The sequence below is a fragment of the Mizuhopecten yessoensis genome, unplaced genomic scaffold, assembly GCF_002113885.1.
Source record: "Mizuhopecten yessoensis strain PY_sf001 unplaced genomic scaffold, ASM211388v2 scaffold11169, whole genome shotgun sequence".
In the NCBI taxonomy this organism is placed as follows: domain Eukaryota; kingdom Metazoa; phylum Mollusca; class Bivalvia; order Pectinida; family Pectinidae; genus Mizuhopecten; species Mizuhopecten yessoensis.
In genome coordinates, this window is record NW_018408914.1 from 1,884,155 (window position 1) to 1,901,857 (window position 17,703).

Consider the following 17,703-nt stretch of genomic DNA (forward strand, 5'->3'; position numbering starts at 1 on the left):
TGTCTCACAATGTCCAATGTCTTTGTTTCTGTCAGAAAACTCTTTCCACAACGTGTAATGACGATTTGAAGGGAATAGTCCCTCTCGGATTTGTGAGATGTAACTTCCGTAAATATGTGATTTCTTTATAAACTGAAGTAGTCCTGAGTGAAGAAAAATCTTGACATTTGAACTGGACAGCCTCTAGAAATCATGTACATGCTCTGTCCCGTACGTAGTCAATATCAGCCGTAGACCCGGCCCAGTTGTTCTATCTAAATGACATATTCATCTAGCGTGAATATGTGCTACATGTTTCAGTGTCGGACAAAAATGTAACTGACCGGACCGGAGTTGCCCGGAGATCGGGTACCCCGTTCCCACCACCTCGTATGATCCCGAGGGTCCGACAGTCCCGATGGTATGACGATGTCTGTTGTTTGTTCAGTGGGGGCACCATACTGTCGCTCCAGTGACCAAATCTAACCTGGTCCCTCTCTAACTGCGACGACGCCTTCAGTGCTGATTTAGGTTGTTTCGGGTATAAGCCAACAACTTCAGCCACTGTACCTTGTAATTTACGAGGAATCCGGATGTGACCTTCATCAGGAACCAGATGTGTGTCATGTCCGCAAGTTTTGTCTGCGAACCGGAAGTCTTCAGAATGATGGAAATCAAAACATGATTTTTTATTTTCCGGAACGGTGCTGGACTCTGTATCATTTCTGTCAATGGTACTGTCCTTAAAACCCATCAGATCCGCATATCCCTCGACCTTAGTTGCATTCATTGAGAACACAATCCGCCCTCCCTGTTTAGGACTTTGGTATATCATAGCTGATTTTGTTCTGTTTCCGTCAAAAAGCGAAGTCTTCTGGCGAATCATCGTGTTATGTGGTTGCCAACACCGTTGATCCAAGATGGCGACCTTGTGTGATCTTCTCGGTGATATGTTTATCTTGTCATTCAAACACTCTCTACATATTTCCTGACGTATATTCGTTCACATAATGCTAAGATTAAAGCTGAGACTTGGGCTGGTTCAAAAGTTAGTCAATATGACGCCCTTTCTTGTTATAGGTACTGGCGGTTTTTTGTAGTCGATTCACTTACAACAATGCCTAGGCGTTACAAACTTGTATTCATTGCAAACAAAAGGTGCACATGTTGTATCACAGACAGGCAGGTAGTCGTAGCAGGTGAAATTGTCAATGTACGACCCAACACCTATTTCTAAGTAAGATTAATTACACATGTTCATTACTTCTCTTTCGTGATCAAGTCCTTGTATTGTTATTGGGGTAACACGAGACGTTAATTGATCAGATTTAAAATACAAGTACCTATTTGAGTATGTATGTATTGTATACTTAGCCATAAGCTGTGGACCCCTACATAAAGGAAATGTCTATAGACTTGGCAAGGACTTCGGAACGGTTTTTAGATTAGGCAATCTCAACAGTAATTTACTTTCACGCTTGTACTCACAATCTAAAGAGAACCGTCCTTACACTCGGAGACTAGTTTTGATACGTCACCAGAAGTATGGTTATGTTCTGTATAGTAAAATTTTAATTTTAAAACGCTCCTTATGTTGCGTACATTGACCTCTCGATGTAACACATTGACCTCTCGATGTAACAGATTGACCTCTCGATGTAACAGATTGACCTCTCGATGTAACAGATTGACCTCTCGATGTAACAGGTTGATGTAACAGGTTGACCTCTCGATGTAACAGATTGACCTCTCGATGTAACAGATTGACCTCTCGATGTAACAGATGCGCGACAAATTATAATGTTAGTTTATTACCCAGGTAGTAATGCATAAAAGCAACAAAACGAAGATTCAACTCTAATGTTCTCAATAAAACAAGCTATGGAATTGGATATTGTTTAAAATTTAACAATGTCACGATTGAAGTAACTAAGTAATTTCAATGTTTGTCCTATCTTTGACCATGTGGTCAATGAAAGACGATGTACAAAGGACATAAAACAAAAGGACATGGGGCCTCCACGGCTCATCTAGTCTTTAATTTCTAGTTTTGAATAGTTGAAAACAATATATTTTTATCAAAAGAGCACAATAAATATGAATGAGAACAAGTATCTAGTACATATACTGTTAACGATACGAAGCACTACTTTTGATACATTTACTGTGATTACCTTAGCAAATGGACCAGATTATGAAGTCCCTTCGTCCGTAATTAAAACAGTAATCTGATATATACCTCCATTTCACCGGTTGGAACACATCGGTTTGGTGGGGGCATCCTTCGTTTATGCAACAGTAACTTAGTATTATGTTTTTATCAATAAGGCTCATCCTGAAAGAGTAGGCAATTAAACACTTGTCTATATTTCATTAACTTTCTAAATCCAGATCATTTTTTATTAAGATCCTTTTACATGTACCAGGATTAAACGAGTATGATTTTCCCACTATTCAGAATCTAACCCTTTGGCTCCGAAGGAGAAACCCTTAATACGGCATTGTGCTCTCTTGGCAAAACAAATCTCCAAACCACATTTCCGTCGTTTGTTCTCGATTAGCAGCGTCCGGAAACTTTAATGGAATCTTATACAGGAATTGGATACCTATTGGAAATAGTAGGGGTAATTGGTCACCTTACAAAATCGAACTTTTTCCTGATGCCGTCATATATTGGGTGTATAGAAATCCCAATCACCATATGCTCCATTGTGGGGGAAGCGGTGGCCAAGTGGTTAAGGCGTCTGACATTCTGCTTCCACTAGCTCTCCACCACTAGGTCGCGGGTTCGAGGCCAACGTGTGGCAGTCGCCAGGTACTGGCCGTAGGTCGTATTTTTCTCGGGGAACTCCGACTTTCCTCCACCCACATAACCTTGTACGTCTTAAAATGATCATAGCTGTTAGTAGGACGTAAAACACAATCAAACAAACAAACAAGCAAATGCTCCATTGCGATTCTACGGACCTCTGTTATCTCCCTTTCATCCAGTTGTGTTTCGCAAGGTACCTCAGTTTAGCAGTTGTTAAAATAATGTGACCCGTAATGTATTATGCTACTGTGTCTAATTTTAAGCATGACTTTACCTTTATGTAGTCCCAAGGTGATCTTACGGATGGCCATAGCTGTTATCTGAATGCTAAACCATGTAAAACCAAACCGAAACCGTTTCTTGGTGACTGAAGCTGTTGTCTGAACCTTGTAAAAACCAAACCGAACCGTTACTTGGTGACCGTAGCTGTTGTCTGAACCTTGTAAAACCAAACCGAACCGTTTCTTGGTGACTGTAGTTGTTGTCTGAAACTTGTAAAACCAAACCGAACCGTTTCATGGTGACCGTAGCTGTTGTCTGAACCTTGTAAAACCAAACCAAACCGGTTCTTGGTGACTGTAGCTGTTGTCTGAACCTTGTAAAACCAAACCGAACCGTTTCTTTGTGACTGTAGCTGTTGTCTGAACCTTGTAAAACCATACCAAACCGATTCTTGGTGACTGTAGCTGTTGTCTGAACCTTGTAAAACCAAACCAAACCGATTCTCGGTGACCGTAGCTGTTGTCTGAACCTTGTAAAACCAAACCGAACCGATTCTTGGTGACTGTAGCTGTTGTCTGAACCTTGTAAAACCAAACCAAACCGATTCTCGGTGACCGTAGCTGTTGTCTGAACCTTGTAAAACCAAACCGAACCGATTCTTGGTGACTGTAGCTGTTGTATGAACCTTGTAAAACCAAACCAAACCGATTCTCGGTGACCGTAGCTGTTGTCTGAACCTTGTAAAACCAAACCGAACCGATTCTTGGTGACTGTAGCTGTTGTATGAACCTTGTAAAACCAAACCAAACCGATTCTCGGTGACCGTAGCTGTTGTCTGAACCTTGTAAAACCAAACCGAACCGATTCTTGGTGACTGTAGCTGTTGTATGAACCTTGTAAAACCAAACCAAACCGACTCTTGGTGACTGTAGCTGTTGTCTGAACCTTGTAAAACCAAACCAAACCGATTCTCGGTGACCGTAGCTGTTGTCTGAACCTTGTAAAACCAAACCAAACCGATCATTGGTGACTGTAGCTGTTGGCTGAACCTTGTAAAACCAAACCAACCTATTCTTGGTGGCTGTAGCTATTGTCTGAACCTTGTAAAACCAAATCAAACCGGTTCTTGGTGACTGTAGCTGTTGTCTGAACATTGTAAAACAAAACAAAACCGTTTCTTGGTGACTGTAGCTGTTGTCTAAACCTTGTAAAACCAAACCAAACCGATCATTGGTGACCGTAGCTGTTGTCTGAACCTTGTAAAACCAAACCGATCATTGGTGACTGTAGCTGTTGTCTGAACCTTGTAAAACCAAACCAAACCGATTCTTGGTGACTGTAGCTGTTGTCTGAACCTTGTAAAACCATACCAAACCGATCATTGGTGACCGTAGCTGTTGTCTGAATATTGTAAAAACATACCAAACCGATCTTTTATCAATGAACAACTCCGTAATATGACCTTAGCTGGTCCTAGCATCTTTGGACAGTATCGTCATACGACCATATCTTTTGAGTGGCTGCGTCATCATCGAACGCTGTCGTCGTATGACCCTGCCTGTGGAAATGATAAAAACAGGCAGAGAGGAGCTTTGGAATTCGTCATTCTAACATTCACATGGTAAATATGAAATGTGAAATACTAGCAGTCCTATACACGTCGTTAATCAGGCCTGATCGGGAGTACTGCAATCCAATCTGGTCTCCCAACCTAAACAACAGTTATCGAACAGTTTAAAGAAGGACTTCTTAACGTATAACTGCACGATTTGCGAGGTTCATTAACGGACGCATCAATACAGGAGAGACATATTTAATACAACTTAATACAAATTATGGTTGGTATTAATGAAGTAAACATCAACTATGTGTACATAGGAAACACTTATCCAACCGCTAGCATAGTTTGGACGAAGATGCAATCAAGTCTACAACATGTTGACCCTTTCCCCCAAGGATAGCCAAACCCTCCCCTTAGATATCGATGTGTTTCCTTGGCAAAACGATGCCCCTGACCAAAAGCAGCCGCTGTATAACTGTGAACGACAAATCGTTATCAGTATGTAGTAAGCAGTAGGGAGTGAAAGCTGACTTCAAAATACACAAAACATTTGGAACTGTATATTTTATATATAAACCATTGAATAACCATCAAGCCGAAACCGGAATACACCTATGATCTAGTTGAGGAATACCTCCGGCACACTACACACCAATCGGCGCTGAATCCGCATCTAAAACCTTTTATGTCAACGTTCTAACAAAAAAAGGTTATTGTAATGGTTGATAACAATTACAGAAATATATAACATTGACCCCAACAAGTTTCCATATTATAAGTTTGTATGCGGTGATTTGTGACTCACTACATACCAGACATAGTAAACAAGGGCCCCAGGCCCAACGGCCCCCCTCAGGCCGGGATAACATGCGTTCACGTGTGTAAGTTCACTTGCTGAATTTTAGTTAGCGTTTGTATTAACAGAAGACAGAGACATGTCGCATAGCTTGTCCTTTTGTCTTGATCGTTTGAGTAGAGATGCCAAAACAGTGCTGTGTGTCGTAGCGTAAAACGTGTACGTACGTGAACTTTAACACGAAACGGAAATAGGGACTCAAGAAAATTCGTCATCCATCTTACTCGGTCGTCATTATATCACCCATTCATATAAAAACGTGAATGACACACTCCTGCCCAAGGTCACAGCCGTAGAATACACACACATTTTACATCTCGTGAACAGGCATCTTTGATGACTAACCGTGTACGTCATAAACCTATTTTATAATATTCACATCAATTAAATGTGACATTTAGGTATAAGTCAGACTAATGTTACCGCATGTTTGAACTTGTCTTCACGCTCATCATTAAAATCGAATTAAGCATTTCTTCAAACGTCTTAATTCTTGTTTTAAAATAATTTTACTTACCATTATTGCGCGGAATAATTATTTTAAAGGGACTCGAACAATAGGTGCGCTTATTGTATATAGAGTTTGTTAATAATCCGTTCACTGGGTGCACCAAGTTACGTGGGGGTTGTTTATAGTCAGGGTAGCTTACACATGTACGTATCCCACAGCATAACAGGTTTGGCTGTGCTGTTTGGCCGAATAAATAGGGGAAAAATCGTTTTTGATTGACTTCATGATATCACAAGAGATGGAAGTCAATGGTCAGTGTTTGGATTGGTAATGGCAATTGTGATGGTGTCATATGATAAAATCTCTCAAATCAGTTTCAATTAACTTGAGGAAGTCCAAGATCATCCCTACTACTAAATATTTCTCCATCAGAATTCCTCCGTCCTATTTGCTCTTGTAGATCAGGATACTCACTCGTCTTCAATGGCGATCTTTCGGTTACTACTTTAGCTTGTATACAAGGGGCCGGACCCGTGATACATACATGTATTTGGATATTCCTAAAGAGTAAGACACTAACCAACAACGTTTAACTTCTAAATTCAAAGAAGTTGTTGAAATTATTTTGATCATACTTGACCTCGATACCACTGAAAACATGCAAAGGTCAGGTTTATTGGGAAACGTCATAGCTCTGATTCATGGTACCTACTGCATACAGTTTATATAATCAGCTGACTGAGACATTTGACTGGTGACTAAATAGGATGTTTTATCATACAGTTTATATAATCAGCCGACTGAGACATTTGACTGGTGACTAAATAGGATGTTTTATCATACAGGTTATATAATCAGCTGACTGATACATTTGACTGGTGACTAAAGAGGATGTTTTATCTTACAGTTTATATAATCAGCTGACTGAGACATTTGCCTGGTGACTAAAGAGGATGTTTTATCATACAGTTTATATAGTCAGCTGACTGAAACATTTGACTGGTGACTAAAGAGGATGTTTTATCTTACAGTTTATATAATCAGCTGACTGAGACATTTGCCTGGTGACTAAAGAGGATGTTTTATCATACAGTTTATATAGTCAGCTGACTGAGACATTCGACTGGTGACTAAAGAGGATGTTTTATCATACAGTTTTTATAATCAGCTGACTGAAACATTTGACTGGTGACTAAAGAGGATGTTTTATCATACAGTTTATATAGTCAGCTGACTGAGACATTTGACTGGTGACTAAAGAGGATGTTTTAACATCCAGTTTATATAGTCAGCTGACTGAGACATTTGACTGGTGACTAAAGAGGATGTTTTATCATACAGTTTATATAATCAGCTGACAGACATTTGACTGGTGACTAAAGAGGATGTTTTATCATACAATTTATATAATCAACTGACTGAGACATGACAGAACAATGTAGGGGAGTATTAGATTATTTTATTTTTAGATTAACTAAAATTAACAAATTTAAGTAATAACATAAATCTATTGCATGCAACAAGAAACTAAACTGTAAAATGGACAAAATTAATAAACATGTCTTACATAGAATGTCATGGCAACAATATCTGTATACTATAAGCTAAAGCGATAATATATGTTAGGACATGTAAATATGATAATGAGTATAAGCACTACTGGGCCTGTTTCCCTAACCGTAACACCGAGCTGACCCCGGCTAACGTGCAGCGCCATTGTTAACCGAGTCCTCGCCACAAGTCAACGTGTTGTGTCTTCCGTGTGTCGACACGCACGTATGGCGATACACCTCTGTTTACATTTGATATAGTCATATCACAGTTTTATATCACAGCGAAGTCCACTTATTTGAGGCATAAACTCCACACAAGTCATGTCCTTCCGTTCCCGCATACGCATGCGTACATTGACTATTTCCGGTTGAATAATAATCTACTCTCTTCCTTTACTACACTAAACAGAATCAGGATTACATAAACTATAACATTGATAGTACTTCTCATCTCCTTCTCCAGCAGCACCAACAATTCAATTTCGGCCTACACCACAAATCTTTGTTAAATTCACCAATCACATTTTAAAGTGACTTCCGGTGAAAGACTCCCTGTAATTAAGAAGTCCAGATGTTTTAAGTTATTCCCATTTTACAACCTCGTTATTTCCAGTGATGTTTCGTTGGCATGACATTTCGCACTGTAGTGTAGTGACAACTTTATTGATGTCAACATGCGAAGTTTACTAAGGTCCCTCTAAATCTTAGCAATCGTACTTTAGAAATTTGAACATCACATACACTTTTAACTCGCGATGAGAAGTGTAGTATAGTTCGAATGTCGCATACCAAAGCTACATCCCGACCCTCGGGTCTGTCTGTTGGGTAGGTATGCCGCAGGACCGGGATTTCTAGACTTGTCTCCTATGCTTCCGTATCGTGGTCGAATGCTGTAGGCCGGGGGTCGGGGGTTGTACACTTCTGACTTGGTGAGTCCGTAAGTTCCTGGCCCCGGTGCTTTGCCGTGATCTGCGGCCAATGCTCGTCTAGTGCCTAAACTGTGCATAGGGGCCTGTCTCTTACCGCTCTGTACGGTCTTACCGATACACCCGGGGACTTTATAAGTGTTAGGCGCGGGTGTCTGGCCGGTTTTCCTGCTCCGGTGACGACCACCAAAGCTGAAGGCATTTCTAGGGTTTGACTTTGACCCACCTGGGTTGTACGCCCCTGGGCCGGGACTGCCGTGTTTAGACTTAGAAGGATGACGTCCACTCATAGAATACTTCGGAGTCCCATCAATTCCCCTACGGGACAACTTTGCATTTGGGAAGTACTTACTTGGCCCCGGACTACGGTCCTTCTGGTTCCGTCCCACACGATGTCCAAATGTATGGGCGGGTTTCATCACATGAACGCTCCGTGGGTCATGGGATTTCTGTCCCACCAGGCCGGGTAATCCGTAAACGGGCCCGGGACTTGAGAAGGAAGCTGCTATGGGGGCACGAGGTCGGGTATGACGATACGCCATCTTTACAATGAGGTCTGTATCTCGTGTTGAAGAATCAGTACATCTCCACTAGTACTTGAGGTAAACACATGTATGGAATGTCCAGGTTTATAATATCCTTGGTTGCCGTTCAATCTCATGAACACAGTAGAGTACGTCCAACTTTACAGGTGTTTAGCACGGAAAGCACTCTTACCAACACTGTAAACACGGCGGGTCTCAATCAAAACAACAGTTGCTATTGATGTTCATCTGTGTTACGTGTACGAGTGACTACTAATATATTGTGTAAATTTATTCGTGTAGGCTGCATGTAGTGACTCGAAATACTGTCTCTTAACAGGAGTTGTTGTCATCCAATACCGGCCATTAAATGTCCCACCTATGTACATAGGTATGTCTTTTCATAGGTACTACACAGGTAGCCATGGTTCATTTCACATGTCAGCGAGCACACGTTTGAACTCTTATTGATATATAATGGACATTTAAACATTGACATTGTCGCGGAGGAATATACATCAGGATAACGAAGATAGCGTCGGTGTTGATAGCCGTGCGAAGACAGTGGTTATGGCCAATAACACCTGTTAAATGTTAATATGTGAAGAAACTAATGAGTTTTTGCTGAGACGTATACAGCTAATATAGGTCTCCGTTTTTTGTTAAAGACGTAAGCAGTTTGTGAGATCAAATGTGTCGTCAATCGCACAATATGTTGGGTCCAAATCTGGCATTACAATCGAATCAACTCATTGTCCTAGTTTACTGCGCAGAGTATCGTAGTAAGTCATTGTAGTAGGTATGCTTACTGTAACAATATATGGGATCGAATTGTTAAACAACTCGCGTGCTTATGTTGCTATGAAGACAGTGCAGAAACAGGAGTATCGGAAATATTTAGACGATATCTCAACAGACATTTTACCAAACATATGAAGGATATTTAAACTATTCCTGCGTAGGTAAATTACAGCTTCGCAATGGACATGTTCTGTTGAAAAGATGTCACTAAGTTATTAGCTGTTATTGAAATGATACCGTTGATTGGTATGAATACATTTTTTCATGATGAGGGAATAGTAACAGAAATAAAGGGAAACATTCCTTGAAATCAAGTTTGCAAATGTCTTTGATTGCAAATAGCAAAATACTCTAAATAATATTTCGGGCACATCACGTGAGTGAGTCGAAACTAATAGAAACACATATATAACGGGTTCTCAGGCATTGTCGTCAAACAGGGACCAAAATCGATATCTGTGATTAATCATGGAGCTTACCTTTTAGATTTTATTGATAAATGCTTGTACTAATGGTGATATATGCACAAACTCACATCGTAGGTAACATGGGTATGTGGGTAACCTGTCTGCGGATAACACACGGGTATGTGGGTACCCTGTCTGCGGGTAACAAACGAGTATGTGAGTAACCTGTCTGCGGGTAACACACGAGTATGTGGGTAACCTGTCTGCGGGTAATAAACGAGTATGTGGGCAACCTGTCTGCGGGTAACACCCGGGTGTGTGGGTTACCTGTCTGCGGGTAACAAACGAGTATGAGGGCAACCTGTCTGCGGGTAACACACGGGCATGTGGGTAACCTGCCTGCGGGTAACAAAGGAGTATGTGGGTAACCTGCCTGTGGGGAACCTGTCCGTGGGTAACATACGGGTATGTGGGTAACCTGTCTGCGGGTAACAAACGAGTATGTGGGCAACCTGTCTGCGGGTAACACACGGGTGTGTCGGTTACCTGTCTGCGGGTAACAAACGAGTATGTGGGCAACCTGTCTGCGGGTAACACACGGGTATGTGGGTAACCTGCCTGCGGGTAACAAAGGAGTATGTGGGTAACCTGCCTGTGGGTAACCTGTCCGTGGGTAACATACGGGTATGTGGGCAACCTGTCCGTGGGTAACATATGGGTATGTGGGTAACCTGTCTGCGGGTAACATACGAGTATGTGGGTAACCTGTCCGTGGGTAACATACGGGTATGTGGATAACCTGTCTGCGGGTAACACACGGGTATGTGGGTTACCTGTCTGCAGGTAACAAACGAGTATGTGGGTAACCTGCCTGCAGGTAGCACACGGGTATGTGGGTAACCTGTCTGCGGGTTACACATGATTATGTGGGTAACCTGTCTGCGGGTAACACACGGGTACGTGGGTAACCTGTCTGCGGGTAACAAACGAGTATGTGGGTAGCCTGTCTGTGGGTAACACAGGGGTATGTGGATAACCTGTCTGCGGGTAACACACGGGTACGTGGGTAACCTGTCTGCGGGTAACAAACGAGTATGTGGAAAACCTGTCTGCGGGTAACAAACGAGTATGTGAGTAACCTGTCTGCGGGTAACAAACGAGTATGTGGGTAACCTGTCTGCTGTTAACAAACGAGTATGTAGGTAACCTGTCTGCGGGTAACAAACGAGTATGTGGGTAACCTGCCTGCGGGTAACAAATGAGTATGTGGGTGACCTGCCTGCGGGTAACAAACGAGTATGTGGGTAACCTGTCTGCAGGTAACACACGGGTATGTGAGTAACCTGCCCTCGAGTAACAAACGAGTATGTGGGTAACCTGTCTGCGGGTAACAAACGAGTATGTAGGTAACCTGTCTGCGGGTAACACAAGAGTATGTGGGTAACCTGTCTGCGGGTAGCATACGGGTATGAGGATAACCTGTCTGCGGGTAACACACGGGTATGTGGGTAACCTGTCTGCAGGTAACAAACGAGTATGTGGGTAATCTGTCTGTAGGTAACAAACGAGTATGTGGGTAGCCTGTCTGCGGGTAACACAGGGGTATGTGGGTAACCTGTCTGCGGGTAACAAACGGGTATGTGGGTAACTTGTCCGTGGGTAACAAACGGGTATGTGGGTAACCTGTCTGCGGGTAACACAAGAGTATGTGGGTAATCTGTCTGTAGGTAACAAACGAGTATGTGGGTAGCCTGTCTGCGGGTAACACATGGGTATGTGGGTAACCTGTCTGCGGGTAACACACGGGTACGTGGGTTACCTGTCTGCGGGTAACAATCGAGTATGTGGGAAACCTGTCTGCGGGTAACAAACGAGTATGTGGGTTACCTGTCTGCGGATAACAAACGAGTATGTGGGTAACCTGTCTGCGGGTAACAAACGAGTATGTAGGTAACCTGTCTGCGGGTAACAAACGAGTATGTGGGAAACCTGCCTGCGGGTAACAAATGAGTATGTGGGTAACCTGCCTGCGGGTAACAAACGAGTATGTGGGTAACCTTGGGTAACCTGTCTGCGGGTAACAAACGAGTAAGTGGGAAACCTGTCTGCGGGTAACAAACGAGTAAGTGGGAAACCTGTCTGCGGGTAACAAACGAGTAAGTGGGAAACCTGTCTGCGGGTAACAAACGAGTATGGGGGTAACCTGTCTGCGGGTAACACAAGAGTATGTGGGTAACCTGTCTGCGGGTAACACAGGGGTACGTGGGTAACCTGTCTGCGGGAAACAAACGAGTAAGCGGGAAACCTGTCTGCGGGTAACAAACGAGTATGTGGGTAGCCTGTCTGCGGGTAACACATGGGTATGTGGGTAACCTGTCTGCGGGTAACACAGGGGTACGTGGGTAACCTGTCTGCGGGTAACAAACGAGTAAGTGGGAAACCTGTCTGCGGGTAACAAACGAGTATGTGGCAAACCTGTCTGCGGGTAACAAACGAGTATGTGGGTAACCTGTCTGCGGGTAACAAACGAGTATGTAGGTAACCTGTCTGCGGGTAACAAACGAGTATGTGGGTAACCTGCCTGCGGGTAACAATGAGTATGTGGGTAACCTGCCTGCGGGTACAAACGAGTATGTGGGTAATCTGTCTGCAGGTAACACACGGGTATGTGAGTAACCTGCCTTCGAGTAACAAACGAGCATGTGGGTAACCTGTCTGCGGGTTTACAAACGAGTATGTGGGTAATCTGTCTGCAGGTAACAAATGCGGGTAACAAACGAGTGTTGTAACCTGTCATACGGGTATGTGGGCAACCTGTCTGCGGGTAACACACGGTTATGTGAATAACCTGTCTGCAGGTAACAAACGAGTATGTGGGTAATCTGTCTGCAGGTAACAAACGAGTAAGCGGGTAACCTGCCTGCGGGTTACACAGGGGTATGTGGGTAACCTGTCTGCGGGTAGCACACGTGTACGTGGGTAACCTGTCTGCGGGTTTACAAACGAGTATGTGGGTAACCTGTCTGCGGGTAACAAACGAGTATGTGGGTAACCTGTCTGTGGGTAACAAACAAGTATGTGGGTAACCTGTCTGCGGGTAACAAACGAGTATGTGTGTAACCTGTCTGTGGGTAACAGAGTATGTGGGTACCCTGTCTGCGGGTAACAAACGTGTATGTGGGTAACCTGTCTGTGGGTAACAGAGTATGTGGGTACCCTGTCTGCGGGTAACAAACGTGTATGTGGGTAACCTGTCTGCGGGAAACAAACGAGTATGTGGGTACCCTGCCTGCGGGTAACACAGGGGTATGTGGGTAACCTGTCTGAGGGTAACACAAGAGTATGTGGGAAACCTGTCTGCGGGTAACATACGAGTATGTGGGTAACATGTACACGGGTAACACACGAGTATGTGGGTAGCCTGTCTGTGGGTAACTCAGGGGTATGTGGATAACCTGTCTGCGGGTAACAAACTGGTATGCGGGTAACCTGTCTGTGGGTAACAACCAAGTATGTGGGTAACCTGTCCGTGGGTAACATACGGGTATGTGGGAAACCTGTCTGCGGGTAACAAACTGGTATGCGGGTAACCTGTCTGCGGGTAGCACACGGGTACGTGGTTAACCTGTCTGCGGGTTTACAAACGATTATGTGGGTAACCTGTCTGCTGTTAACAAACGAGTATGTAGGTAACCTGTCTGCGGGGAACAAACGAGTATGTGGGGAACCTGTCCGTGGGTAACATACGGGTATGTGGGAAACCTGTCTGCGGGTAACATACGAGTATGTGGGTAACATGTACACGGGTAACACACGAGTATGTGGGTACCCTGTCTGCGGGTAACACACGTGTACGTGGGTAACCTGTCTGCGGGGAACAAACGAGTATGTGGGGAACCTGGCTGTGGGTAACAAACTAGTATGTGGGTAACCTGTCCGTGGGTAACATACGGGTATGTGGGAAACCTGTCTGCGGGTAACACACGGGTACGTGGGTAACCTGTCTGCGGGAAACAAACGAGTATGTGGGTAACCTGCCTGCGGGTAACACACGGGTATGTAGGTAACCTGTCTGCGGGTAACAAACGAGTATGTGGGTAACCTGTCTGCGGGTAACACAAGAGTATGTGGGTAACCTGTCTGCGGGTAACAAACGAGTATGTGAGTAACCTGCCTTCGAGTAACAAACGAGTATGTGGGTAATCTGCCTGCGGGTAACAAACGAGTATGTGGGTAACCTGTCCGGTGGTAACATACGGGTATGTGGGTAACCTGTCTGCGGGTAACACACGGTTATGTGGGTAACCTGTCTGCAGGTAACAAACGAGTATGCGGGTAACCTGCCTGCGGGTAACACAGGGGTATGTGGGTAACCTGTCTGTGGGTAGCACACGGGTACGTGGTTAACCTGTCTGCGGGTTTACAAACGAGTATGTGGGTAACCTGTCCGTGGGTAACATACGGGTATGTGGGAAACCTGTCTGCGGGTAACACACGGGTATGTGGGTAACCTGTCTGCGGGTAACATACGAGTATGTGGGTAACATGTACATGGGTAACACACGAGTATGTGGGTAACCTGTCTGCGGGTAACAAACGAGTATGTGGGTAACCTGCCCGTGGGTAACACACAAGTATGTGGGTAACCTGTCTGCGGGTAACATACGGGTTTGTGGGTAACCTGTATGCGAGTAACCTTTGCCGGTATCATACAATGTTTATAGATCAGCCCCAGTTTTTGTCATTATCTGTATATTATTGCCAGACTCCGATTAGAGCAAGCCAAGAAGACGATAAAACGTGTCCGCAGATTTGCGCGAAACCCCTTTTCTTGTCATAAGGCAAGTTTAGGAACCGTTCTCGGAGCATCCTCGAATTGTTGTCAAGACTATTTGTACTACAAAAAAGTGTGTTCGTAGGTTCCTTTCTCTCGTGATATAGGTCAGTAGTGAATTAAAGAATCTAGGAAACAAACATGTGTTGTTGAGTCCAAAACCTTTTACTAAACATCAAAATTAAATTTCTGTTCACTTTATATTTCAAAGTAATTCAATATCAGCTAGCATAACAACGGTCTTCCGGTGTAAGATAGTAAGACATTGCCAACATCCATAAACAATGTAAAAAATAAACACAATGAACTGTTATGTTTGACATTGAGCAATTTATTGTGAACAGAATAAAGAACTGGACACATAACTGAATTACATACATCTAAAAATCAAATAGAAATCAGCAATAAATAAGTACTCCACGTCACTTTCAGGCGTAACAAGATACCACATCGGTCAGACTGGACCGTCATAACTTGACCAATTAACACAACTCACCGTCCTTATAGATATACGGTAACGATCAGCATCCTGTTATAAGAAAGACTCGTAGTGAAGATCCTGGCATGTTTCAAACCAAAACTATTAAAAACATATAACAGTTGAAGTACCTACAGTCTCATTCTAAAGACAAGGCACTATATATAACACGTCATGAATTAAATGTTGATATCGAGTCCTTAGTTGTACAACGTGTGTTTCCTACGCGATTGTCCGTCATATGGTTTTTACGGATACTGATACTTGGTTTCATGGATTTTCCACGCGACATGAACTGATGACAAAGTACACAATATACATTCTGTGTAATAATATCACTACCAATGTCTTCAGAACAGTAGTCACTTGACGTCTACTCCGCCTCAACAATGAGGGGTGCAATGTAGGGGGAGTGGTGAATCCCAAAGCTGAAGTTTGGAGCTGCCCGCTTGTTGATCCTGACCACCTCAGGAGAGTGAGCCCCGGGGCCGGGTTTCTGTGTGCTATCCCCAGGCATGGCATTGCGTGCTGTCATACTGTATATTGGGGCCCTATTTTTGTACATACCGGGTTCGATAGTGTTGTAGGTCCCTGGACCGGGGGCCTTGGCTAAGTCCTCGCTAAAGTGTCCCCGGGTTTGTCGGGGCTTCATCGAGTAAATCGGTGCCTGCTTCGTGCCGCTTTGTATTGTCTTCCCCGTCATGGCTGGTAAGGAATAATTGTTTGGAGCAGGCACGTTATCTGTCCTCCGGTTCCGATGTCGGGTCCCGAAGCTGTACGAAGCAGCACGGAAGTGGGCGGTGGGTCCGACTTGTTCCGGGCTATACGCTCCTGGCCCAGGGACACTGAAGGTGGTGAGTTCCTTCTGGCGACCGTACACAGAGTACTGTGGGGTGCCGTCCTTGCCGTCACGGTAATACTTGGTGAGGAAATAACAGGGACCAGGACTGCAGTCATCCTTGAACTTTCCGTGACGAATACCAAAAGAATACGATGATCCTCTATGGTGGACACTCCGGGGGTCGTGATTCCGTCCACCAATGATCCCCGGGAGGGCGTAGCAGGGTCCCGGGCTACTGTACATGGCCGCTATAGGGGCCCGAGGCTTTGTATAATTGTACACCATTTTATAAGCGTTCTTGCTCCGACACTATTGCAATTGTTCACTCCAATTCACAGATCTATTTCCTCATGTAAAGAAACACTAATTTCAGTTCATGCTTTTAAGGTATTTTGTCCAAATCATACAACGTTTTCTTTTCTCTATATTTTGTAACTTTCTTCCTGTGAAATCTGAGTGTAGACTGTGTCCGCTCCCCTATATGTCACCGTGTGTTTAAACCATACTGTCTGATGTTTGGCAGTCAAAGCCGTATCCTAGGTAAAGAACACACTAGACCGCTCCACACTTGGAAAGTTCGATATATACATGGACTCCATACATTATTAATCGCCAACCTTTAGCAGCTTGACAAATGAATGTTGGCGCGGTGCCTTACCAATTTCTATAGTCAGTCTATCAACCATTCTGTACTTTTCGATACAGTGGAGTTTTTATCAGGTATTTGGTTAGGCCAAATTCAAAAGAAGTGTCTGCGCATGACTTATCGATAAAATTGTATTTGGTATTATATTTTTCTATGGCTATCAAAGTGTGAGATCTGAAGATTGTCAAAGAGCTAAAGACACAAGAAATGTCCTGTGGGCGAGCTCGTAAGCATATCGGATTGTTTGAGAATAGCCATCCGTCCATACAGTTGTCAATCCATAACACGGTGACCAGCAAGTCACGGAAACAGGTAATAGCTATATACATGAACATGTGAGCGAGACAAAACCTCCACCCGACCCCACCCATAGCTACAAAAGCCGTCCGACAACACAGGTGTCGCAGTCCGCCAATACAAGTTTCTCTGTTATACATTTAAACATGTTCGTCATTGTGTCCGTTTCAAGTCTTAACATATTATAAACAGACGCATTGTCCCAATGTTATTGCCTTTTTCATATGTGTAATGACTAAAACCACATGATTTACAACCTAATCAATAATGAACGTATTAAATATATGATATATACAACTGTAATTGGTATAGTACGAACTACACACATTGAGTCAAGTCAACTGATGTACCTTAGGGGAAACGGCTTTTGTCACGTACTTAAAAAGTAGCATCACGAACTTCAAAGGGTTAGCTGAAAAAACAACATTTTTCTCCTAAGAATTTCAACACAATTTAGAGAAAAAAATGTACAAGATTAACCGTTCGGAGATTCACAATACGCTCAATCCGGATTT

General features: G+C 43.5%; 2 protein-coding genes across 2 annotated transcripts; both read right to left on the reverse strand.

Moving 5' to 3' along the window:
• Positions 1 to 7,323: 7,323 nt before the first annotated feature.
• On the reverse strand, positions 7,324 to 9,470 carry LOC110467285 (outer dense fiber protein 3-like). The gene has a single exon (XM_021524349.1). It carries the CDS (start codon positions 8,900 to 8,902, stop codon positions 8,180 to 8,182), a length of 723 nt encoding a protein of 240 aa, XP_021380024.1. The 5' UTR covers positions 8,903 to 9,470; the 3' UTR covers positions 7,324 to 8,179.
• A 5,776-nt stretch (positions 9,471 to 15,246) lies between these two features.
• LOC110467300 (outer dense fiber protein 3-like) lies at positions 15,247 to 16,994 on the reverse strand. Its single transcript, XM_021524373.1, has one exon. It carries the CDS (start codon positions 16,528 to 16,530, stop codon positions 15,778 to 15,780), a length of 753 nt encoding a protein of 250 aa, XP_021380048.1. The 5' UTR covers positions 16,531 to 16,994; the 3' UTR covers positions 15,247 to 15,777.
• Positions 16,995 to 17,703: the final 709 nt, after the last annotated feature.

Excerpts from the sequence above, each read along its gene's own strand:
- LOC110467300 (XM_021524373.1), bottom strand. The coding sequence starts at position 16,530 with ATGGTGTACAATTATACAAAGCCTCGGGCCCCTATAGCGGCCATGTAC.
- LOC110467285 (XM_021524349.1), bottom strand. The coding sequence starts at position 8,902 with ATGGCGTATCGTCATACCCGACCTCGTGCCCCCATAGCAGCTTCCTTC.